The 25024-nt window shown below is 38.7% G+C and overlaps 1 protein-coding gene across 2 annotated transcripts in view; it reads left to right on the top strand.

Moving 5' to 3' along the window:
• Positions 1–237: 237 nt before the first annotated feature.
• ICA1 (islet cell autoantigen 1) overlaps positions 238–25024 on the top strand; it is a 73060-nt gene continuing 48273 nt past the window's right edge. Inside the window, exons 1-6 of one of the 2 annotated variants that reach the window (XM_030508064.1) lie at positions 238–425; positions 13174–13211; positions 15839–16010; positions 17925–17997; positions 19525–19648; positions 21899–22097. In XM_030508064.1, coding sequence (XP_030363924.1) covers positions 13195–13211; positions 15839–16010; positions 17925–17997; positions 19525–19648; positions 21899–22097 — 585 coding nt within the window. In that variant the 5' untranslated portion in view covers positions 238–425; positions 13174–13194. The remainder of the gene's footprint in view (positions 426–13173; positions 13212–15838; positions 16011–17924; positions 17998–19524; positions 19649–21898; positions 22098–25024) is intronic. The other variant, XM_030508153.1, reaches the window with a different exon arrangement.

The following is a 25024-nucleotide window of genomic DNA, read 5'->3' as shown; positions in this document are numbered from 1 at the left end:
CATTTTAATACTTCCTCGATGCTCATCATGGAACACCTGTGGTCCCCAGCAGGCTGGGGCTGAGGAGAACGGTTTTGGTCGAGGCAATGAGGAGCCTTGGAAGGGCTCCAAACCGGGGTGACTTTCATGCCGACTTCCCCTCAGGCCTCCCTCACGGCGCGACCGCGGAAGGAAGAGGAAGCGGCGCCTGGCCGACACCAACGCAACGAAGCCGCCAGCCCCGGGCTCCACAGACCGGGCAGCCACCGCCCTCCTGCCTCGGGGGCTGGGCGGGCGGTGGCGGCAGCTCCGCCCCGCTGCGGGGCTGGCGGAGGCGGCTCCGTTCGCCGCTGTGACGCCGGCGGCGCTGGAACACCTGAAGGGGCGGCGGCGGCGCCTCCGGCTCGGCCCTGCCCTGCCCTCCCCTCCCCTTCGCCGCGGGCAAGGTGAGTGCGGGAAGGGGGATCGCCGGACTCGTACCGCATCCTGGCGGGGAAAACGGGCTCCGCCACCACCTGCTGCGGCCGGTGTCGGGCAACCCTGGGTGGGCGCCGCCTCCCCCGCAGACTGCACGCCCGTCTCTTGGGGGGACGGAGGCGGTGCGGCGGTTGGGCCTGAGGCGCTGGTGCCCGTTAGGGATTGGCGATGGGTGTAGCCGGGTCTGGACACGTCCAGGGGTGAAATTTGCGAGGCACAAGATGGCATCTGCCCCTCCTTTTTGCCTTGCGTCCCCCCCTCCCGCCGTGCGGTTATCTCGCCATGATTATTGCATTTATCCATTTCTGCCTCCCGTACATCCTCTCTGGCGCTGTGCCCGCTGGAAGCGGGGAGGTTAGGGAGGAAAACGGCCGCTTCTCCTCAGCGGTTTCCGGCTCTGCTCCGGGCTGAGGCGCAGGTTGTCCGGCTGCGGCGGGTGCCGCTCGCCGGGCGCGGCCCTCGTTTGTACCTGAGGGCTTCGGGCCGGCCGGTGAGCGGGGCGGCAGGGTGCCTGTGGTAATGTCATGTCAGTTACCAACGCTGGCGCCGAGGCGTTAACAGCTGCTGAAACGGGCGTTAAAACCCCCCAAACTTCCCATTTAAAGGTTATATTTTTTGAAAAGGTTGATCTTAGTATTCAGATTTGTTCTGCATCTGTCCCCCAGGTACATGAATATCGTTTATTTCCTGTAGTCGTTTAGAAGAAGAGAGATCAAAAATTACTTGAAACATCAGGTCAATTTTTAATAACAGAAAAGGATGAAGGGCACTGTGTTCTTCTGTTTATCGGTATCACTGTGCATATGCTCAGCACCAAATGTAAATAAGCCTCATGTTCCATGCTGTTTTGCTTAATGCTGATAGCCTCAAGGACCTGCATGGACCTTCTAAAAACAGTAATTCAGATTAGTTCAAATGTGTAAATGTGAAACTGAATCGGGTAATCTCAAGGGTACATCCTTTAACCCTCTCCCCTAAAGTTACATTGTTTAGATATTTTGGAAGCTTGGCATTGGAGTTGTTGTTCTGTTTGGTTGGTAGTAATACTTTGTCCCTGCCTGCAAGCCTTGCTTTAAACCAAGGTGACCTTTTATTTCCGGGAAGCACTTGTTTGTTGTTTTTGTGTTTGTGGGGGTTTTTGTTTGTTTATTTTTGGTTGGTTGGTTTTTTGTTTGTTTCATTCTGTTATCCCCTTTCTTTCTGTTTCTGGATGGATTTTATTTAATTTGTGTCAGAAAGCAGCTGTGGCTCTTGTTCCAGAGCAGACTTCCTGGAAATAACCTGTTCTCATGTTTTTCTCTAGCAAGGCTTTTGTTGTTGCAAGGGAAAAACTGTGTCTGATCACTTCTCCAAAGTGTTGGGCAGAGAAAAATGGTGGGCTGGGTTTTGGAGTCTGCAGTGCAGGCTGCGCTTGGTTATGGTCTTTCATTTGTTTTTTCTTGTAATCCACTCTTTTCCCACTTTGTATATCCAGGCTTCCCAAGGAGTGAGTGGACGTGCCACTTGACACTGCTATCTGCCTGGCAATGACCTAGGAGTTGCAGTTCTTATGATACTTAGCATGAAGTCCAGGAACACTTCATTTAGACATTTTAATTTTTCTTTATACTGCTGTTTGAATAGGGTAGCCTATTGGTTTACACTGAGTAACTTAATAATTTAAGATGTATGTTAATACCACTAAAGAAGGAATTTAGCGTGAAGCCACAGAGATCATCTTTTGAGTAGTAAACTGCTGTAACTGGTAAAACCAGTCACATTTTTCCCACGTCAAACTCTACTGGAGGATGATGTGGCACTTAAATGCTGCCAAACCTTGGTCTAAATGATTTTTTAAAGTGTTTTTTACTGTCACAACTTCATGGGTGAAACATCGTTATTTCCAGAAAGGTTCAAACGCTCTACTCAAAAGACTTAGATGTGGGTAACTGGAATGTGCCTCCTTAATTGAGAAAGAATTGTGTGCCTTTTTTATAATGTCAGTTTCTTCCATTGTGTTTGTGGGAAATGAGATTCAAATATGCACGTTACTGAAGGTTTGCAGTTTCAAGACGACCGGTTATGACTGTGTGGAAGAGAAAGGTTTCTTTTAACACTTTTTGCCCCCTTTTTCTCTTCCTTTCCCCCCCTCGCCCCCCGATTACATTATTGGGGTGTGGAGGGAATCACATAGTGCAAAGTAAAATTCCCGTTGAACCCTACTACAGGGTTGGGTCTTTTCCCCCTTAGTAGAGTTTCAAGCCCACCCATCTTGCTTGTTCTCTGTTATCTGTGCTCTGCAGGGCTGCTAAATTGTTCTGGTGAATTCCCAAGTAACCTTTTTCTGGAAGAAATGAATAATAACAGCTCTTTTCACTCTTCAACTAGTGTTGAAAGCTGTTGGTATGAGTTGGCAGAAAAAAATGTGCTAACATCTCAGCTAAACTAGAAGTCAAGAAATGTCCTCAAAGTCTCTGTTAATACTTTTTTTTTAAATCTCCTCCAACAATGTTGCTCTGAAGTAGTTGATTCTTGAAGATTTTTTGCCACTTCTCAACCATAAAATCACTCTAAAGACAAAATTATGCCATGTGACGCAAAAGTATTAAAAATACAAAAGCCTGGAGAGTGAAGAATGTTAAGTAAAGAACCATGCAATCAAGAACAATAGAAACAGTTGACCTTTTAGGAGTTGCTAGTAGTAATAGTCTCACGGTAGTTTTTCCTGTGGCTATTATTAAACATGGCATACCGGGTGTTTTGACCGGTTACGCAATTGCTTATGTCTTGGAAACTGTCTGTTCTGGGCCACTGAAACAGTACTCGGGTCCATCTTGCATCCCTTTATAGGGATCACTGCTGCTCTAGAGACAGTAGGCTGCTGTGCCAGGGTCTGAGAACGGTAATGCAACAGTTGAGTGGCCTGTGCAGCTATCAAGAATATACAGCCTGCATTGATCGTGGTGTTTACTCAAAGGGCGGTAAAAGAACATCAACCTGTATTGTTGTTGCTGGGTATGCTAGAACTGTTTTGTTAAGCTGATCTTTTATCCATGGATATGAAATGATCTCTTGAGGGAATCTAGTGAAAATCCTTTTCCTCTCTTCCCTCCCTCTGCATTGTCCCCCCTCACGTATAATGGCATTGCTTCCCAGCTACTGCATGGATAAAAAGGGAGGAGGGAGGCAGTGACTTGAGAGTATTGACTGTATAAGCAATAGGGTATCTAAGTAAGAAAGCCATTAGTTTGAACTTCTAAACCCATATTTGTTCATATTTAGTATATTACATGTGTGAAAAAAGTTTCATGTTTTTTTTGTACATCCACTGCTTTTCTCATAGGTTCTACAAATGGAAGGATTCCTGAGATAAAGACTCTAGACTGACTATGGGTAGAATGTGTCACAAAGCCCATCTTCATATTGTCTTTTATAATCTACGCACAGCAGGTGTTCCATATGGCATTTTCTTTAATAGTTTTCAGCTACTAAGTTTAAGAATACTGTTTTTTAAACTAAGAGAACAAATGTGTGTTACAAAACAATTTGATAGTCATTTCAGAGAAATGAAGCAAGTCTGCATATAGAATGAGATTAAATACTGGATTGCATATATCCCCAGCTTTGCTCATTTGTAGACCGAGGTTGGACCTGCCACTCAACGACTTATTCTTCGATAAAACTCACGCAGTACTTACGATACTTACGTGCTTCTTTCCAAAGGACATTCTCTCAGTGTTCTTCACAAACATAAGTGGAACACTAGGAGTCAAGTAAAAGATATTATGCGAGGGCAAAAACTGATAATATGTGCTGGTTTTATATTATTTCACAATAATCAGCTGAAAAATCAGTATAACCTGAAAAAGGAATTTAAAAATAATTTTATGTGTAATTAAATATCTGTGTCTTTATGTAAATGATGAAGTGCATGCAAATTAACTTACCTACAAAAGGCTATTGTTTGCTCATCAATCTTCCAACTGTGAGCCTACCAGCATTTATTTGAAATATTTTGTTCTGAGACTACATGTACCGTGTCATGACTGCATGTGCCATTCGTATCAGAGGTTTTGTGATAAACCACTGGGTTTAGGAATTTGCTATTCAACTTTTTTAAAAACAAATAAACCAACCCAGCTTCAAGTGTCATTTCAATACATATTATGCTCTAGAAAGGAGATCACTTATGCCTGTAAGTTTAACTTGATAGTTGTTGGAATAATATGACAAGACATAGAGTACTGAATAGAAACAAAATTGGTTTTTAGAGAGGAATACTAATGGTTGACTTGGTCTTTGCACTTTGTGGGAGCAAACCCAGGTTTTTAAAAAAATGGTGACATTGTGCCAAATTTTCTTTTTTTTTAATGTTGGTTAAAACATACCTCTCACCACTTGAGTGCTGAAAATTAATGCAGTTCAGATTATTTTAAGTTCTAGGTATAAGTGAGCAATAAATTTCCAAAATACAAATTTGCTCTGTTTATCTGCTACTGTCTTCTATTAACTTGTACATATCAGAGTTGGGAATAGAAAAATAAAAGACTAAATGACTGCATACGAAACAGGGCCCTGGATATCATTCTCTGTTTAGACTACACCAGGAAATTAGGCAGAATAATTTCCTATGCTAATTGTGTATTGTGAAACATTAGAAGCATGATAATTGCTTTTGGAATGAAGTAACTCTTAACAGTACTCTCTGCAGTAGCTGTTGGTCATCTGCCCTGCGTAAAGAGTATGAAGGGTCAGTGTAAAATTCAGTGAAAGATGGTTCATTATATACTTAAGGTCAATAGCAGTAGTACTCATTTTATTGGATATACTGTTTGCAGACAGGTATCCAGGTAGCTCTGTAAAATGACAAAAGAAGATCCAAAGCATCTGGATTTTTTCATATCTTGTGCATGGTTTCTAATGGTGCAAGTCTTTAATCACACAGCCATAGTCATTTTAGAGACCTGCTTGTATTACCGTCATTTGTTAACACAATTTACTAGCTTGAAAAAGAAGGGAAAAGGAGTGTTAGATTGGCTCAAATTACCTCCTTGGAAAACAGAGTCCAATTTCTCTGATACTTCTATTGTTTTGAGTACGTGGTTGGGGTTTTTCTGCATGTTGAATTTAATTGTTTTATTTTGTTTTATCCTTTGAAGGATCAAGACAAATGAATAAATGGTATGGAATAAATGAATTTTTGCTGGTGTATCTCTTAAGCCTTGATAGAGAAGAGAAGGAAATGGAAGAAATTGTGTATGGAAATGTTAGTTCCAGAAGTGCTTGCAGTGAAAGAAAAAGTTGGTTCCAGTGGGCTTACAGACGTGTCTGTGTCCCAACCACAATGTGTTACTGAGTGTGCTGCTGAATCTTTTTTCCCTAGTAATTCAACAGACCACCATGAAATCCCGGCTCTAAGAGGGGTAGAGAAGTACTCTTACTGTATCATTTAGCCATGTAGTTCAGGTGCTTCATGCAGAAACTGTCATTTCTGTGTGCTCAGAGGACAGTGTTGAGGCTCTGGTTCAGGGGCTCAGAGTTGCTTTTTGGAGGTTCTATTCACTACCTGTATAGGGGCTTATTATTGAGAGGCATCACAATAGATAATTGGGGTCAGACAGCATGAATTTGTTTACTCCTCAGCACCTCCCAGGTGTATGAATATAGCAGGAGTCACTCTCTATATAACAGATGCTGGTTTGCTCTGTGCTTCTTTTAAGACCATGTGAAGCTATTTCTAGATGTCAGCTCCTGAAATAGGTTGACAGAGTAATTCTGTTGATAAAACTCCTTTATAAGATTGTGGTATTTCTTCTCCTGAGTAGTTGTGGATAATCGGCAAGATACGTGCTTCCCAGGCTGTGAATTTGTCTGAGACAAAGGAATAAACCAAAAGTGGAAGGAAATTCTATGCAGCGCTTGCTGACTAATTCCGCAAACTTTTGGAATTAGTAAGTGCATCAGTGAGGAGGCTAACTGAATGAAAATCCTGGATTTAAAGATCAGCATTGGGATTAGAACATCAATGATGAGCGTCAAGAGCTTTAGAGGAAAAATTAAATCTGGTCATTTTTCATACCGATGTAACTTAAACTCTAGATCAATTTTAGCTGAATTACAGTAGTTGCTGTTCACGTAGTTAATAGTAGGAATACTTGTAAATCTGTATATAATCTTGATGTTGAATGCTTATATAGGCCCAGACTTCACTCTTCCTGCATTGGCAATATGGATAATTCAGATCAATAGGCTGCTCTACTCGCTTTTGTTTGGGAAAGGCAAAGTAAAACACAATTTGAAGATCCTGGTCTGTGTGTTTGTAGGCAGACCAGAACAAATATAACTGTGCCCTGCCTAATCTTCATCTTGCAGTGAGACTGCTTCTTGCTTTGGAGGCCCATTTACTAGATTCAGTTTGATCGCAGCTTCCAGGGAGCAGAGTGGGGGAGACAGGTTGTCAGTCAAGAGCTGTTGGAGGCACAGATGGCATTGATTCCCTCACCTAAGCACATTTTCTTCCCTTCAGAGTATTTTACATAAATTAAACTATCACTCTTAACTTCTACAGATAGAACTGCTTAAAATTCTTCTTATATTTTGTATTTGGTACCACTGTACTATTACTGTATCGGAGTTTCTTGGAAGATCACTCATTTTAATAAAACTGTTATATTAAGTAGAACATCTGCAATACGTGATTCTGCCGTATTTGAAGTTATAAGTTGCAGGGTTTTAGGGTGCGGAGAGTCTGTTGGGATTTGAAGAACCACAGAACGTATTAGCTGCTTTGAACGGACGGTAAACTGAGACGACAGTGCTATCAGTGAAAGTGTAGACTGTCTTTCACATTACTTTCACATAGAAGTTGCTGAATTGGGCTCTGCCTCTCATTCTGTTCCCTTTTCTTGTTTCTGGATACATCTCAAAAGGATGTGTTGTTCCATACTGCCTTCCTACATAAGTGTGCTGGGTCATCTTGGGATGTTAAACTTGATCTGTAGATCAGCATTTATAACATTTTTGCAAATATTTCAGTTCATCTCTTAGTTCTGAGAAGTTGTGATTAGAGCAACACTTTTTAGATACAGTCTTCACAGTTGAAAAGATTCCTGTTTGCTGTCTCTGCTTTCCTCTGTAAGATCTGTTAGCTAAGGTAAGAGCACAGAAGAGCTGTGTAACCAGTGCTCAGTCAAGGAGAGAGATTTGAATTAGAGAGAAAGACTTTATTTTTTAAATTGATTTCCTCATAACCTAGGATCTGAACTTCAGATCCTAAGATCTGAACTTCACCTCACTAGATGATACTTCTTACATTTACACTCACTGGAAAAGTATCTGAGTGACATTGAAAATATACAGCTCTGTATATTCAGTTTAGCTGCTGGAGAGGAGGCACTCATACCATCTTATGAATAATCTTCAGATAACCGCTTGTGTAAAGTTGTTCAGCTTTTGGGAAACCTGACAACTTATGTTTCAAAAGTATAATATAATGAAGCTAAAAAAGAAGCGAGAAGCAAGCATGTGCAAATGTTGTACAGAACATGAGCTGGAAGGTGAGCCTAGGGTGTGCTGGAGTTTAAATCACTCAAAACACCATGAAAGCGTTTTTCTGTTTGCACAGCAGAATATAGATGGTGTACTCAAATGGTCTTGGAGACAATAAAGAGTCAGAGGATTTTCCATAGAAATAGAAATGCTATTTGCTAATGAGAGTGTCCTCCATCAAGTTTCATTTCAGCATCATGGCTAATAAAATATCTCAGTAGGGACATGAGGCGATGCATTATGCCAGAAATATGAAATTTTGTGTTCATTCTAGCTATTTTGTCTTCTGGTGGAAATAATTTGTAAGTAAATAGCCTACAATCCAGATAAATTCTGCCACAGAGGTGCCATAGTTGGCTGTTTTCAGGGCCATCGTGGTGCCAGCACATTGTGTTAGCTGGGGCAGAGCACTGTCTGGATGCAGCTGTACCCTTCTGAAGCCAGGCTGAGTCTGGAAACAGTTGGGCTGTACTTCACAGTGTCCAGGCTGATGGGCTGTGCTGGTCCCCTCTGGAGTCAGTCTGCAAACAGGGAGGTTTGTGGAACGTGATGCTGAGGCTTCCTGGCAGCTCCTCAGAGGGCCTGCTGGGGATTTTCAAGGTTTCGGCAGGGGTTATGAACCCAGCTGGTTCTGTGTGGGAATGGATGTTTCAGCACTGTGGTCCCTTGAGTTCCGGGCAGACTTGCTATGAATAGGGCCAGCTCAGGTTTAATGCTGAAACTGAGGTAGCATCTGCCTGCCTCAAAACACTGGGAAGCACTTGCAAAATCACTGGAGCCCTGTGTGGACTTCTTCAGGAAGCCTCAGATGCAGCACTGTGCAGCAGTAAATGTGGATTTGTGAACAGTTGGCTGTAACATAGCATGCTAGGGAAAGCAACGCTATAGAACACCTAAGTTTGCTTTCCTCCCCTGTCTAGAGTATCCCTACCTTTTGTTTGCCTAGATAAAGGTGATCTGTCACGGAGATCACAAGTATTGTGTAACTCTTCATCATCAAAGATAATGGAAACTTTCTGATACAAATACTTTCCGAAGGGGTGGTGAATGCTATTTGTATTTTAATCAGTGTCAGCATATTATTATTTGTGAAAACTTTTTCTTTTTTTAGTCTTAATACACTGGGAGGATAAAACAAAAAAGTCCCTTACATCAACTCCTTGTGGCAAATTAACCTTGTTTATATATAAAACTGTATGATAGCACAGGTTACTTTTGACTGCAGTTTTGGGGGAAGGTATTGATGGACTCTAGTTACTGTCATATGCTTCCATTGTAGTCAGCTTTGGCAAAGAGCAACTCTCGTTACTTCTGTTTGGGACATTTATGTCTTGTTCTTTGAAAGCATAACAGAGTTCAAAACCTAAAGTAGTCAAAGGTTATGTGCTCATTCTTTGGTCTCTCTACAGCCTCAGGGCCAGCATTTCACAAACGTAGGGATTCTTTGTTATGAAGTGTTCCTTTTAATTCCTGGATACTTCCCTGGGCTGTTTCCAGTCCCCTTTTATTAGCATCTCTTACTTTTTATGGCTAGACTTAGACTTTGGGATTTCTTTAAAAAAAAAAATAATTAAAAAATCTCATAGCTTTCAGCTATCTCAGATGCTTTTAATAATAATGTTGTTTGTTACATTGAACCAATATCTTAACCCTCTTTGCTTCCTGGACTTGGAATAGACGGTAACAACATGTGAAGTTAGAGAATTATGGCCCTGTTGAATGAGTGCAGGAACAATTTACATTGTACATGTAGCAAAATCTGAAGAATGAAAACTGTTTATGTTCTATGAATGAAGATAAACAATATGACCAATAGGTGAAAATATAGTAGGTGATTCTTAAGAAGAAAACATACTATACATTTTTTTTGTGTGTGTGTAGCCTCACACACACACACTCACTCTTGGTGCAATGTTATTCTGCTGCCCATTTACACCATTCTTGTGGAAAGTCTTCTGTATTAAACCAGTGGTAGCAGAAATCTTGCTGCTCTCCAATCTCATCTTGGTTTACATTATACAAATTTTCACAGAATCACTGCTTGTTGCCCTGTGTCCCTTGCTAGGTTCAACCTCAGCGTGGCTTTGGCTTTCCTAACTCCCTCCCTGCATACTTTTGCATTTTCCCATGTCTGTGCCTTCATCTTCTACGTGCATTAGTTTTGCATTCAAGTTCATTAAAATTAATCTATCCTGGCTTTCTGCCCCAGGTGCTCAACTTTCTGCTCATACAATGGGCTGTGCATGTGCTTTGAGGAAGTTGACCTCAAAGAGCACACAGTTCTGAGCTCCTCCTGAAAACGCAGTTTAAGGATGTGACCTATCTAGTAAGCCTGGATGTTTCTTAAAAATAAAATCCTAACATGACAAGGTAAAATTTGGTACATTTGCAGTAGAACTTGTATACAACAATCAGAATTCCTGTAATAGCATATCAGCTACATACAGCTCCCTTATTATGTTCCTCTAATTTAATTTCTGATTTCAATAGCCATGTTAATATATACTGTTTCCATTTCAGTAGAGCTTGTGATGCTGAAACATGCAATATGAATTGGTTTACAGTGCTGCAAATATTATACAAGTGGATCTAACTTGAAATAAGGTCTGTGTGAATGGAAATTGTTAGGGTTACCATTGAGATCAGTGGGACCCAAACCAAATGCACATTTATGGTCTAAATTAACAGCTAAGAGAATGGCATAATAATAGTGCATATCCAGGTTTTCCAGAGTGTTCTTAATCACAGAGAAAGGTGAAACTCAGCTGGAATGGATGAGATCCAGGAACATTGATGGAAATCATAGGTGAATACTGCAAACCTTATCAGAAGTCATCTGTTTTTGAGCAATCACAGTTCTGTTTTCTCAATGCCAGTGCTTACTAAGCTGTCTTTGTACAAACTAAATTCTCATTTACAACCAAAATCTACCTCTGTATTGGAAATAAAATGGACCGAGGGACTGAGCTACTGCTTGTTTCTGCTGTTTAATTGCTGCAGTCTTCCAGGCATGGTTTTTATCTGTATCACCTAGAACTTTATAGGACCCTTCTCTCTCCTGGCATGTTTTGGGGGATACCACATGCCAGGAGCCATTTCCAGCAGGCAGTGTAGGTAAGACTCCACTTATGTTTCCTTCCACCCTAATCAGCCATACAGCACTATGCCAGCAGGTCATGTAGCCTCAAACACCTTAAATGCCGTAATGCCTCACAGCAGGACAGGGAATGCATGCCCTCATTTTCATACCATGAAAACACTGGCCTAATAGCTCTCATACAGTCCTCACTTTGAACTAAAAAAATCTCCACAAATACTAAATTAAAGTCATAGGGGTGTTATATAGAACTCAGAGGAATGTAACTAAGATCCCAGAGTCAAAATATAAGGTCAAATATTGTTTTTTTAGGCACATTGGTTTCCAGGAGAGGCAGGTGGATGTGTACAGTGTGTGAGGTCAGTGCCTTAGACCTGTTCCCCATGATGGTTGTTTACACTTTGTTTCACATAATATGCGTGTTGTTCCATCTAGATAGACTGTTCTTTGCTTCCTGTCAAATCAAGCGTGCTGCTGAATAACTGAGTCATGGCTGTGTATACAAGCTAAATCCTGTGTTCTTATCTCACTTGCATACACCTACAGTTCACTTAAGGAGGACTAGTGTTAAACCAGTGAAGTCAAGCAGAATGGTGCTAGAAAACCAAAGTTAATGTTGCTTGTGGCTTATGGCTCTAGAAACTACAGCAAAGCCATGGCTGATGCTGTCCATTCTGTATATTGCCTGACTCAACGGCGCTATAATGCAAACAACAATCTGAAACAGTTCTTCCTCTTTTGTTGTGTAGCTCTTGGCCTTTATGTTTAAACTCTGCTCTGAAGACAGTTACCAATTTTCTCTTGATCTCTCTGGCAGTTCTTATGAGCGCTTCACAAAAATTCCAATTCAGGAAAATTTTCTGCTGTGATATAATCTTGCAGCATCTCGTGGAACTTTGCCAGGAAGTTTCACAGGTGCTGACAGCAGAGAGGTTAGAATCAGAAATCTGGGGTTTGGCTCCATTCGGCTTGAAGTGGAAGTGCATGTGCTTCTCAGTTGCAGGAAGCAGTCAGGTTGCTCACATTCCCTTGTTTGGGTTCCTGCAATCTGTTCTAGTCCCTTTGCCACTCCACTGCTAACCATACTGTCCGTAAGCAGCACCGTGCTAGATGTTTTCAGTGTCATGTTTCCCTGTTGCAGCCCCTTTTCCCTCTCGTCCAGACGAGCGCCAAAGTTCAGTTTCAGCACCATTACCTTGATAGCTACTTTTTCCATTACTGTTTTCTCAATCAGCTTCACATCTTAGTGCAGCCTGTTGGTGTGTTCATACTGTGCCTTGTCTTACCAAAGACCATTTCCCAGTAGCACCATCTGACTAGCTTCTTTTTGGTCTCATCTGTGATCATGCTGCAGTGCTTCCATTTCCGTGCAGGCTGTATGCTGTAGAATAGAGTCCCCTCTGAAAGCAGCAGAGGAAAAGCCAGTTGCTCATTGTTTATAAGGAGTGTCTGGCTTCACTTATAAATTTGGCCTGGAAGGAGTGTGTTCAGTTACTGTTGGGAAGTGATGTGCGTGCCATCTGGTCGGCTCAAAGTATAGTGGGAGACTTGAGTATCCAAGATGGTGGTATTAACTTCTAAAATCTAAAGTCCAAATGTATACAAATGTACTCAGGAACTGTGGTGTCCCTCATTGAAAAACCACCTGGTGGTTAAATTTTGCATCCCAGGCTCAAGACATTATATAGCTAGTGTTTTTAAAATATAGATCAGTGGGACACAGGTGAAAAAAGTAGCTGAACTTTTTTGTGGCTAAAACATTGGGGAAAAAAACTTGACTGAGGAAGATGCCTTGCCTCATCAAAGAATCACTGAATTTATGCCAGGTAAATTGCAAAATTTGCTAACATAATAATTGGCAACATCCATGACACCACTTAAATGTGTTTGTCATGGATTTAAGTGAGAATTCTGTGTTACATGAGGAAGGCATTTGGTCCACAGATTGAAAAGTTTTCTGTCGTAACATGGTAAACACAATGCCACAACACAGTCATTTTCTACATGAAAAGATAAGGGCCTTCTAGTGTCTAACTTGAACATTATGTTTTAAAGATGTTTGTATTAACTGATAATTTCTTATTTTATTGAAGTGTCTGAAGAAAACAAGAACCATGGAAGGACATAAGTAGTAAGTACCTTGATCATTTTTTCTTATTCTGAAGAGCTAATGGTGTTTGGCACTTTGATTTGTCGCAGCCTGAGTTTATCACACATAATGTTCTGGCATCTAGTATTTATGTGAAGTCATTGGTAGACATTCTGTTTAAAAAGAATAAAAATAAAAGATGAAAGACTGCCAAAGAATGGAAAAACAAGTGAAATGACTAGATAGAAAGATAGCACATTACTGATTTCCTGTTTAATAGAATAAGTGTATGAACTATCATATGTCAAGAGGTTTATCCGTGGTCGTCAACTTCACAATAAACTATATCCTTCTTTTAGTTTCATGTTCTGATTGTTCAACAAAACCTAAATATGTCCATGATTGCTTGACACAAAATCCATTTTAAAAAGTATTGACAAGTATCTACCAGTAAAAATTGCTGCAAATACTTTAGTAGTGGGATTGTAGATCTTTCACTGTCTTAAGTATAAACAGGAGCCATTAAATTCTCAAACTGAAATTAGAAGCTTAATTTGTCTATATTGGCAGAAGATTATTGGGGGTTGGAACTAGATGATGTTTAAGGTCCATTCCAACCCAAATCATGCTATGATTATATTTCTCTTATCTCTTCAATTGATTTATCACTCTCTAATTCAGGAATCTATTAATCCCAGCACTATTAATTTTGGGGGGGACCTCATATTAAGAACTAATTTTTACTCCTTGCACTATGTCCTCAGAATTTCTAGTGAGCTCAAGTGAGGTAGATATTGAGGCTGTTTGACATCAGATAAATTATGGTGTTTTCTTCAGTTGGCCACTGAACTGAGATACCAGTTATTTGCACAGCTGTAGCAGAAGTTAAAGCACACAACTAGCCAGGCAGCTGGGGTCCTTACACTAGCTTGTGAGCAGTTTGATTTTTATGTTATATTATTAAAGTAATGCTATTTTTATTAAACTCTCACATTCTGTTCTCACAAAATCCAGGGGGATCTTCTTGTTATTTATTAGAGGTTGTAGATTTTGTATTTGAAAGTTACAGCATATGTCAAGTCAGTATAGGCTTTGCCTAATTTGATAGGCTGTTTGTTGTCAAAGCAGTTAAGGGTTGGTTTGTGTAGAATTTCACATGAAATGTGGTATGGTTTGCATATGTTGTTTATTTTGTTCTGTAGCACCAAAATAACCTTTAATGAAATTAATAAATTAAACTTTTGAAACTAATGTCTGGGTAGAATTAAATAGGTAAATATCTTTGCTTTCGAAGTTTGGGGAAGACGCCAAGAATTGCTGTACATAAGTGCATTTTGAATTTTGTCCTTGCTTACTGCCAGTTTAATTTCTTACCATGTCTTTTGTGACTAAGGCACTGTGTCCTAAAACTGATTAAAAAATAACTAAAGGAAGTAACAAATCCCAATGAGACAAATTCCTTTTCAGCTTAAACTGTGTCACTAGTAACTATACAGAGCAGATTTCCCACCCTTTTGGGGAACATGTGTACCAATGGTTTGTTTCAGAATGGCCATAGTATTCACAGGAAGCAATACACATATATATATACATACCTGTGTGTCTCAATACATGTGTAGTACCAATGTGTATGTTGGGTCTGAAGACCTCTTGGGGTAGCATCCCTGAGCTGTCTGTGTGTTGTGAACAGAGTTAGTGGGCAGTATCTCGGTAGTGAACCACAGTTTGTCAGTCCACAGGTGGAGGGTATCTTTTTTTCAAAATAAACTCAAGCTCTTTTATTTTCCTGGAATATTTAATATAGCAAGTAGCAACCATTTACTTCTAAAGATCTGCAAAATTACTGCAGCTTTTTATATATACCAATAGGGGAAAAGGCATGTACTTTTGCAAAAGTTAATAATGGAATAACACTTCCTGAAAGAGATTTCATGGTAAAGCTATATTTTCTGTTAAGCCATCTTGTTGTGGTTTAAATATTGTGGGATAGGGAGTTTGTCTTTAGATTACACTTGTTATTCTGCTGGTCTGCTACAGGAATGCGGAGTCATCTGTCAGTAGAAAATAATCCTTGAAAAAAGATTACGTGTATACGCACCCACAGCTGTCATGTAGTCATTGCATGCATAAAAGGAGTCAGGAGCGATCTACCTTTCACATAGCATGCTCAAAAGAGATGAGTGCTTGTCTAATTCTTTATTATTCAATTGTAAAAAAGGGAGGGCAAGAAGTAATGTAATTCCATTCTTAAAATGAACTTTGAGAAACACCAACACTGCTGAATTTCCATGAAATTGTTGCCTAAGCAACTCCAGTAGTTCGCTTGAAGCTCTCCTATTAGTTAATAAAATAAAAATTTAATTCCATGGGCTATAAATTATTCCATAATGCATTGGGAAGAATACTTTGTAGCTGATTATTTGGCAGTACTGCTAAAGTACATGCTAAAGACATTCAAATTGAAAGCAGTCTGTTATTTTCCAAAGTAAGATGGGAAAGTTAATGTACTAATTTAATTGCTTTGTTATTAATGCATAATGAGGAAATGCATGTTAGAAGGTACATGTTTGCATACAATGCAATATTCTTGATGGAGATATATTAATCTAGCATGTTATTTTTTTAAGCATCTTATTGAAGCTTTGTAATTTTGTTTCTTAATATTCTAGCAATTATCCAAGGGAATTTTATGACCAATATGCTCAAAGCCAAGAAAAATCTGTGGTCAATAAAATGCAACAAAAATACTGGAAAACAAAACAAACCCTTATAAAAGTTACAGGAAAAAAAGAAGATGAACATGTTGTGGCTTCAGATGCAGATCTGGATGCAAAACTTGAGGTTTGTAATGTTCACATAATGTGTATTCTTTGTTAATTCTTAAAATGTTATCATTTCCATCAGGCTTCTAATATGTGTACACCTAGTATATAATAGTGTATATACAGTTGTATAATTACTTTCTTGTAATATATTTTCTAATTTTTTACAAAAGTACCTATGTAAATATGGGGAACACAGTAACATTTTATAACACACAAAACCACATCCCTCCAACTTTATTTGGAACCAAGTATCCCTCATGCTGTACTTATATGAATCATTCTTATCCTTTGCTTATATCAGTTCAAGATTTTTTTTAAATAGTGTTCCTTAGTATATACAAATTACATTCTTTATACAGTTATAAAATACCACATACAGGGAAGACACACAGTATGCCAGGAAGGAGCAAGGTGCATAATGTGCCCTGCTCTCTGGAGCTTTTGTGTAGATAGGTGGGTTCTGACATGACCCAAGAAGCTTCTGAACGTCTGTAAAGTGTCACCAAGAGAAGGAATCCTGCTGTGTGAGAAATACAGCTGAACTGTCAGTATCCTCAACCCCAGTGGAAAAAAAAAAAAAAATATTAAGGCTCTACAAATTGAAGAGCTTGATTGTCTTTGACACAAAGCAAAACAGAGAATGGACTTCCAAAGCATAATAATCAAGTTAGTGTCCAGCTACATTTTGTCTGTATTGTCTTGTTATATAAGAAGTAAGGTTTTGCCTTACTGGTTTTCTTGCAGTTTCATAGAAAATTGTTGACTTAAGATTCTCAGTTTATTCACATTTTAGCTGAAATACAAGAGGCTGGTTTACAACAAACAAATCTTTGTAGTGCTAGCTATATAGTGATAACTTATAATGTGATGATTCTATCTACGGGCTCTTCATGATGGGTTATAAATCAAGAGCATTGATTTAAAACAAGCTGGAAGGCTGTATCGATATCTTATAAATACATACCTGAGTCCCTACCATGCTTACTGTGTTGCAGATTCATCAGAAAGGATGCTTTGCTAGCTCAGGTGGGATTGGAAAGGGGGAAAGTTGCATTTACCAGATACAAAACTATAAGCATGTTTTCACTTGAGCAACTTCTCAACTGCGAGTAACACAGTCTAAAAGACCCATGTAAATGTACAGGAAGTCAAACATATGTGAAGAAAGACAGTTCCTGTGCCACAAGTCCATTTTGCATATATTTGCGCAGTGCTTGATACAGTAGGGGTGAGGTTTAAGTTACAGGTTGGAGATTTTAGGTGAACAGATAGAAAGAGTAATATTTTTCCTATTTCCTAGAAACAGTCCCCAAATTTAGTCAAGACTGACTTCCCCCCCCCCCCCCCACTTCCTATGGAAAATGCTGCTTTATAAATTTGGCTAGAAAACTGGAGCTATGCCAGTAAAAATTCAGTTTAAATCAGTAACTTCCTACATTGGAATACCAATGCAAGTTTGTTCCACTAGACTTTGTAGTAGTAAAAATTCAGTATGCCTATTGCTACGCATGAGAAACATGATACACATTTTGATAACATTTTGTTCTATTGTGAGTTTTTTTAGAAACAAAGATTTGTACTACACCTTCATATGTATGCAAATATATCAATTAGAAAAACTCCAACATGAGTAGTTTGGTTAACTATCAGCTATTTATAATAGATCTGTTTCCAAAATTATTTTTGTCTTTGTTTTCCTTTCATAAGTTATGATTGGTCTGTCTGTAGTTTCAGTGGACAACTTAATTGAAATAAAAACACAGTTGATAAGGAAAGATTACTTTCACGCTGGAAAAATTACTCATTGTTCAAGAAGAAAATAGTGGTCCTAATAATTTTTACAAAAATTAAGCTTTTTTTTGTATTTGAATTGTCTGTGTTTCTTGTATATGCTTACAAATTTTTTTTGTGTACTTTGTTTCAATATCAGCTGTTCCATTCTATTCAGAGAACATGTATGGAGCTGCTGAAAGCAATTGAACTGTATCAAAAAAGGATTTGTTGTAAGTATGATCAAATACAGTAGTTAAAATAAGTAGGTCTGCATTATGGAATGTGGTTTTTTTTTGTTTTTTTGTTTTTTTTTTAATCAGGATTGACTATGAAGAATATTGGGCTTATTACTAGTTTTATAATTAAGTAATCCATGCTATTATGATGAATTTGATAATGCTGACTTGGCTGTAACAGGTGTATAGTAATTAGTGGCAGTTATTGGGAGGAGACAGGGACCTCGTTTAAGAAGTTTCAAGCAGCAGGTCGTGTTAAATGACCTCTGAAGATTCTCTGCAATCAGTATTGTTTGATTCTCTGCTGCTGTGCTTTCTGGCCTGGAAAGAGAATCCAACTTTGGAGATATCTTTCAATTTACTTTCTTCTGTGGAATGTTGTTCATATATTCTTGGGTCTTTTTCTTTTGTCTGTCCAAGAGAGTCAGAGGTAATGTTTCAGGATCTGGAGGTAAAATTAGAATACAGAATAGTAGTGTACTGACTTCAAGAAGTGTTCCACAGTAGCAGATGAAATCTCTTGATACAAAGATGTGCATGCAGCACGTTCTACCAGAGTATGCTGTGAGTCTGCATTGGATTTGACTGCCAACGTTTGGAAAAAGGATGAGGACTTCAAGGAATCTTTTTTTCATTATATTAGGCCATTCATAGTGGGAAGAAGTTGGCACTTTAAGAAACAGCTGTCTTGGAAGACTAATAGATGAGACCATAATGAAATGTTTTTGTAAGGATGTGAGATCATGAAGACCCATGGTTCCAGCTTGGAAGTCAACAATTCAGTGTCATCTTCTAGTTTAAAGAAGAATCACTTTGTTTGAAATACAGATATTTCAGATATTTGACATATCATTTTAAAAATAGTGTTTGAATTGTGTAAAATGTTAAAGTTGTAAAATAATCTTGCAAAGTAATTTGAAAATGAATGTTCTTTAAAATTAAGTACTAGATTTTTCATGTGAAAAATTTGTTTCTGTAGTCAAGCATGAAAAATGGAGAGCGAGAAAAAAGGAAGTGAACAAGCTTTGGGTAGTATAACTCGGAATTATCTTCAGAGAAAGTATGCTATCAAAGATCAGCTGAGGCGGTGTAGGTGGTAAAATAGGACTAAAAATCCCCCAAAAAACAACCAACCAAATAATAATGATGATAAAAAAAGAAAAATAAAAACCCCAAACCAAACAAGTCTTAAAACCCATGACTAAAAGATACTTTAGTCAAAATTGAGCCCTTTGTGTAGTCTAACCAACCTAATATTTTTATTCAAGAAACTAATAGCATGTTTCTTGTTTTTCCTGTTGTCTTTCAGCACTGGTAGAATTTTGTGATTCTTAAGTATATCAGCAAATGTCTCAGGTGGTGCAGGTCTTCTGTGTACTAAATGCAGAAATTCTGTGAAATTATGTTTTTGCTGTGCTGCTTGGATTTAGAGTGACTTAGTCTATCTGATGTTAAGCCGGTTTTAAAGCTGTTAGGAACCTATTAAATAACATGTTTGACCACTCATTTATTTTTCGTTAGTTCTTTCTCAGGAAGAAAATGAATTGGGGAAATTTCTTCGATTGCAGGGCTCTCAGGATAAAACGAGAGCAGGAAAAATGATGCAAGCCACAGGAAAGGCCCTCTGCTTTTCTTCTCAGCAAAGGTATATGTGTCAGAATTGCTGTCTGATTTACAAAGTATGTGGGATAACTGTAGTTTATTCACTGTTGGCATAATTCATTTTGCCATTTGAAATGTGTGAGGAACCAAATTATAAGAAAGTTGTTATTAAACCAAACTTGATGTAGTATTTGCAATATTACTGGCTTGCTCTGTGTAGTTTTGCCTGATCCTGGTTTTTGTCTTATGGACCTGCTATGTTGTTTGTGTATCTCCAGATCCCCTGCTTGCGCCTGTACAGCTCAGCAGTTCAGAAAGCTGTACAGGTGTATCTGCACCACCTCTCTAGCAGCGGGGTTGTAAAAGAGCTGATGTCGGGTCTCTCTCCTGCTTTGTGGCACTCTGCAGAGAAATGCTACAGCAGGCTCATTGTGGACGTGTCTGGGTCCTGGGAGGGCAGGGAAATGGGTAAGAAAATGCCTTTTTCTGGGCCATGGAGTCTCATACCTCAAGTACATGGAGGAGAAAGGAGGAGTCATGATGCCAGTTTCTTCTGCAACCTTACACCTTGAAGTTCCCCATGAGAAGGTCTTAGACCCCCACTGAGCTCTTGTAGGTTGGGTAGGAACAAATCAGTAAAAGGTAAAGAATTTAGAGGGACACACATACACAAACACATTTGTTACCCAGAGCCCTTGATGTCTCACTGACCCTGTGTTTGCTCAAAGAGTTTATAAGTAACAATACCTGATAAGTACTATGGTGCCTTTTTTTTTTTTTTTTTAACAGTATTGGGACTATGAAAATTTGAAATTCACCATCATTTGCAACAGAAGATTCTATTCTGTGATATTTTACAGGATTTTTTTGGGCTCTTAACTACTGTGATACTTTCCAGCTTTAGCTTAACAGTGCAGCTGTTTGGCTCAAAATAAAGCATTGCATACAGAGCACTGAGAATTTCATATGTTTATCTTGGGTTAGAGTTTGGTCATTAGCACATCCAGTAACAGCTATAAGTGGTATCTTTAAAACACATGTAAGGCGCCTTTGAGCAAAAGCACTGATGATTTCCTTCTGTATAAAGTCTAACTGTTTATAGAAATCCCAGTGTATGACATGTCTACGTAAACTGAATTTTCCTTTGAATGGCTGGGTAAGTATTTGTAAAATGAGAAAGAACTGGGGGGAGGGAGTACACTAACAAGTTCACATTTTATTGTATTTCTCGCTTACGGCGTTTTTAAAGCAACTTTTAAAATAAACTCACATAAAAATAAAACCAATTGTTTGTCTGGCTTCTCTTCTTGAGCCATGCCCAAGGTCATGTTGAAGTTGGCCTGCTCTTATTTGTGTTGTATGCAAATAGCTAGCTCAGTACTTGGAGATCAAGAAAACACAATTTGCTGGTTACTGGAGCTGAAATGAGAAATTCTCTTATGCCTAGGAAGTCACTAAGTAGCACATTAAACTAACTCGACACTGCTGTGGAACTGATTGAACCCATTTCAGTGAGGTGGCTGCTGGCAACCAACAGGAAAGCAGAACCAGCAGGAGGAAGCAAAGCAAAAGTAGTCCTATCTAGTTTTGAGATCCCATTAGGAGCCGAAGTGATGACAGAGGGAAGACAACAGTGTCCCCTACTGCCTTTCCAGTGTGTGGTTGCTGGAAGAAATGTCTAAGAAAATGCCTAAATCCTTCCAAAAGTTGCATGTCCTTCAAAGGAATTGTTCAAATTCCTTAAAAAAAAAAAAAAAAAAAAAGAGGAGGAATGAGATCATTATGTACTTGACAGATGACTTCTTTATTTACCTTTACATTTGAAGATTAAAAAGCTAATGGAAGTGCTGTTTGTGAGGCTTAACATGACAATTCTGATACGTCTGTGGTATGTATCGAGTAATAGTTACTTCAGGCACATTGTTAGAGTTGTTAAATCCAACTTGTGAAGAGGAATGGTAATAGCATACACACAAGCAGCTTGGCTAACTAAAATATGGATACACATTAGAAAAGGTTCCTTGTCTACTTGCATATGTAAGAGAAAAGTCGCTACGTGAACAGGAAGATTACAAACACAATATTCATGCAAAATTAATCCATTCATGTGTACCCCCAACCAAGCTGTAGAATCATCCAAACATGCACTACACTTAAGTGAACTATTTTGGCAGTGCATGGTTTTTTGGTTGCTGCTAAAGTGTCAGTGGTTGTATTAATCTGTCTGCTTCTGTGGAACAACTCTTTTGACATGTTCTTTTCCTTCTTTTCTTTCCTTCTTGCCTTCCTCCAGATTAGCACTGCGTGCTCCTTTGAGTAGATTATACCAAGAAGTGGAGACGTTCAGATACAGGGCTATCTCAGACACTTCTCTGACAGTAAACCGAATGGAACAATATCGGACTGAATATAGAGGAGCTCTACTCTGGATGAAAGATGTGTCTCAGGAGCTGGATCCAGATCTTTATAAGCAGATGGAAAAGTTCAGGAAGGTATGAAGTTTCCTGTAGTTTCCTAGAAGGGGATGCATGATGAATGACAGTGAAGCATAGTTTTAATTCTTCCAAGGAAGACAAATTTCAGCAGCAGTAAGGATGCAATTTATCGTAACTAATCTTTTCCATGTGACAGGAGTCCAATTAATCTGATACAGAATACAGTATCCTTCACAGAGTGGGCTGTGAGGAAAGATACAGTACTAAGAAATGGCATTTTTCAGTAGTCTATTCAACTTCAACCTAAAGCTTTCTAATTTAAATAATATAAAATTTAAAGCAGGTTATCTGATTTTAAATACTTAGCTGTGATGCCTGAATGCCTAAACACAAGAAGATTTGGCTGCTGTCAGCCAGGGAAGGGAAAACTTACTTTTGCAAATAAAAGTACAGAGTAACAGAAATGCTACGAGATCTGCTGTTAAATCTTTGGGTACAGTTAAAGACCAACATTTACAAAATTTGCTGTTTGATTTTGGGGGGGAGTTGCAAATTTGGAATTTGTTTTCAGTTTCCTCATGCAGTTCAGCATGAGTCTTGGGCAACTGCTAAACACTAAAACTGCTAAGAATGAAGTCTCCATAAATTTCATTCAGTATCACTCAAGTTTGCTAAATTCCTCTCCTTCTAAAGGGCTTCCAAAAATCACAAGTCCTGGGTGGCAGTCTGCAGTTCTGCTACCAGGTGTGAGTATAGAATTTGCTTGGACTCATCCTGTCCCAGTCAATTAAGGAACACTCATGAGAACTTCAGATTTGCTTGTGAGGCTCTGGAGCCGATTTTGTTAGAAGACTATAATGTTCACAGTTTGCTGTTTATACATCTTGACTATTAGGAGGAGGTAGGATCCTAGGTATAACATGGTGGCTTGTGCTTTGAGTAAAGGCAGTAAAAAATTTTACAGGAATTGTGTGATGATTGAAAGCAGAGGCCTAATAACAAAACTTGTATTAAAGTGTATGTGCATGTGGCTTAGAGACAGGTAAAGTACAAAAGAGAAAACAGCGTTCATTGATGGTTTAAGTAATTTGTGCCTGAAAGTGTTTGGAGACAAAAGATACTTAATTTGTGATTTTTAAAAGCTGGAATAATCCATCCTAATGGGAAAGGACTGGCATGCATCTAGGCTATGCCATTTTTTGTAAACTGACGGGGTGACAATAGTACTTAAGGAAGGGGTGGAACAAATGAAACCCCAGCTAGTCATCTAATCTTTATTTAATGCTTCAGTACAGGATATTCCTGTAAGTCTTGTGGCACCAGACATGTGTTTTATTATGCCTTGTGGGAAATGTTTATAATGGCGAGTTCTTGCAGGTAAAATAATTGGTATGGTCTTGGCCTCAGCCAATTGCTTATGTATAATGTTTGATTTATTAGCAAAACACTTAAAAAATGGAATGTTAGAATGAGTAAAGCAGTACTGGTAATGGTCATACAAAATTGATTTATAGCTTTCTTGCAAAACAAATGCTACGAAAGGTATAAATTATATAAATGGCAAAGTAATTAAAATAATGTATGCTTTGTACAGTGATCTGCTGTAGTTAAAAAGTTAGATGTGAAATTTCAGCCATCTTGGGTTGCTGTGCTTCAAGGTCAGCAAAAATATTTGTTTCAGGGTTTTGGGGTATTTTTTTAAAGGTCTTACAAAACTTAGTAGTAAAAATGTGGAAATACTAAGTATTTTGAAATATTTATAAGTCTGAAATAAGTTATATTCTGACATAAAGAAATACTGTAGATTCTAAAATTCTGTAGCATTACCACAAATAGTTAAAAAAAAACCAACCCAAAACTTGAAGAAGGTCTTTTGAACCTTTCTTTCCTCTGGCTGGCTGTCAGTTGAAAACCTTTCAGATCACATTGTAATGCAGAGAACAAAAAGCTCTATATTTTGTAGCCAACAGAGTAAAGAAATGCCCTTGGTATCCACTTCTCTACATATCCCATCTGTGCAACAGGCATATCAAACTAGTCTTTGAAGATTTTAACACTTGGAGAAAGTAAACTTTCTCTTTTTTCATTTTGGGGAAAAAAAAAATACAAAAATAAAATCCTCAAGCATAATGTACTTAGCTAGCTGTTGCTTAACAAGACACAACAGTTCGGTTTTAGTGCTTTACAAATGTAGTAGACAAACAAAACTAATGGTGCATACTGTAGTCCTAAATAATTAAAGGAGTTATTTTTATTGTCATCTTGTTCTATTCTTGCTTGCAGATCTTAATTGTGCCATAGTGTGGCAGTGTAATGCTGGGATTTTAGGACTTCTTTTGGATCTGTAACAATAATTTACAAAGTCACTCTAGTTCTGTGTTGAGAAAGATACCATAATTACTGATGTGTTTTGGTTCTAAAATATACCATCACCAGAGAGAAGTGTTTGATCTGGAGCTGCATATCTAGTGATACAGCAGCAAGCAGTTAATGAAGCTGATCCTGTCAGAGCACTTGAAAGAAGGTTTTCTTCAGACTTCTAATTGTAAAAATCCTAAGTATTACTTTAGTAAACATCTTTTTTTATTTCAGGTAAACAGTGCTGGTTTAGTGATCTTTAATACACCTGGTGCATCAGCAGTATTTCTATCACTTGGTTGTAGGACTTGTTTTTCAAGTATGTAGCCTTTTATAATGTAATCCTAAATGTGTCATTGTGTATACAGATACAGTACTCGATTTTGGAGACCAAAGCTAAATCAATCCATATGGGTTTTTCATACCTTCCCTCAGAATAGCTCAGGCTAAAAGATCAATAGTTGAGTCAGTATTTTCAGAGCTGATAAAATCTAAGTTAAAACATTGGCATTTTTGTAGCTCTCTTTCAAAACAATGAGGTACTTGAAAGGATTTTCTAATGCTGTTCTCAAGGCATCAGTCTTAAAACGTGAGACATGGCAATACTACCGCTTTCAAAGTGTCCC

This window comes from Strigops habroptila, chromosome 1 (genome assembly GCF_004027225.2).
Source record: "Strigops habroptila isolate Jane chromosome 1, bStrHab1.2.pri, whole genome shotgun sequence".
Classification (NCBI taxonomy): domain Eukaryota; kingdom Metazoa; phylum Chordata; class Aves; order Psittaciformes; family Psittacidae; genus Strigops; species Strigops habroptila.
Note: the sequence above shows the minus strand (reverse complement) of the source record. Positions and strands in the feature narration are given on the sequence as shown.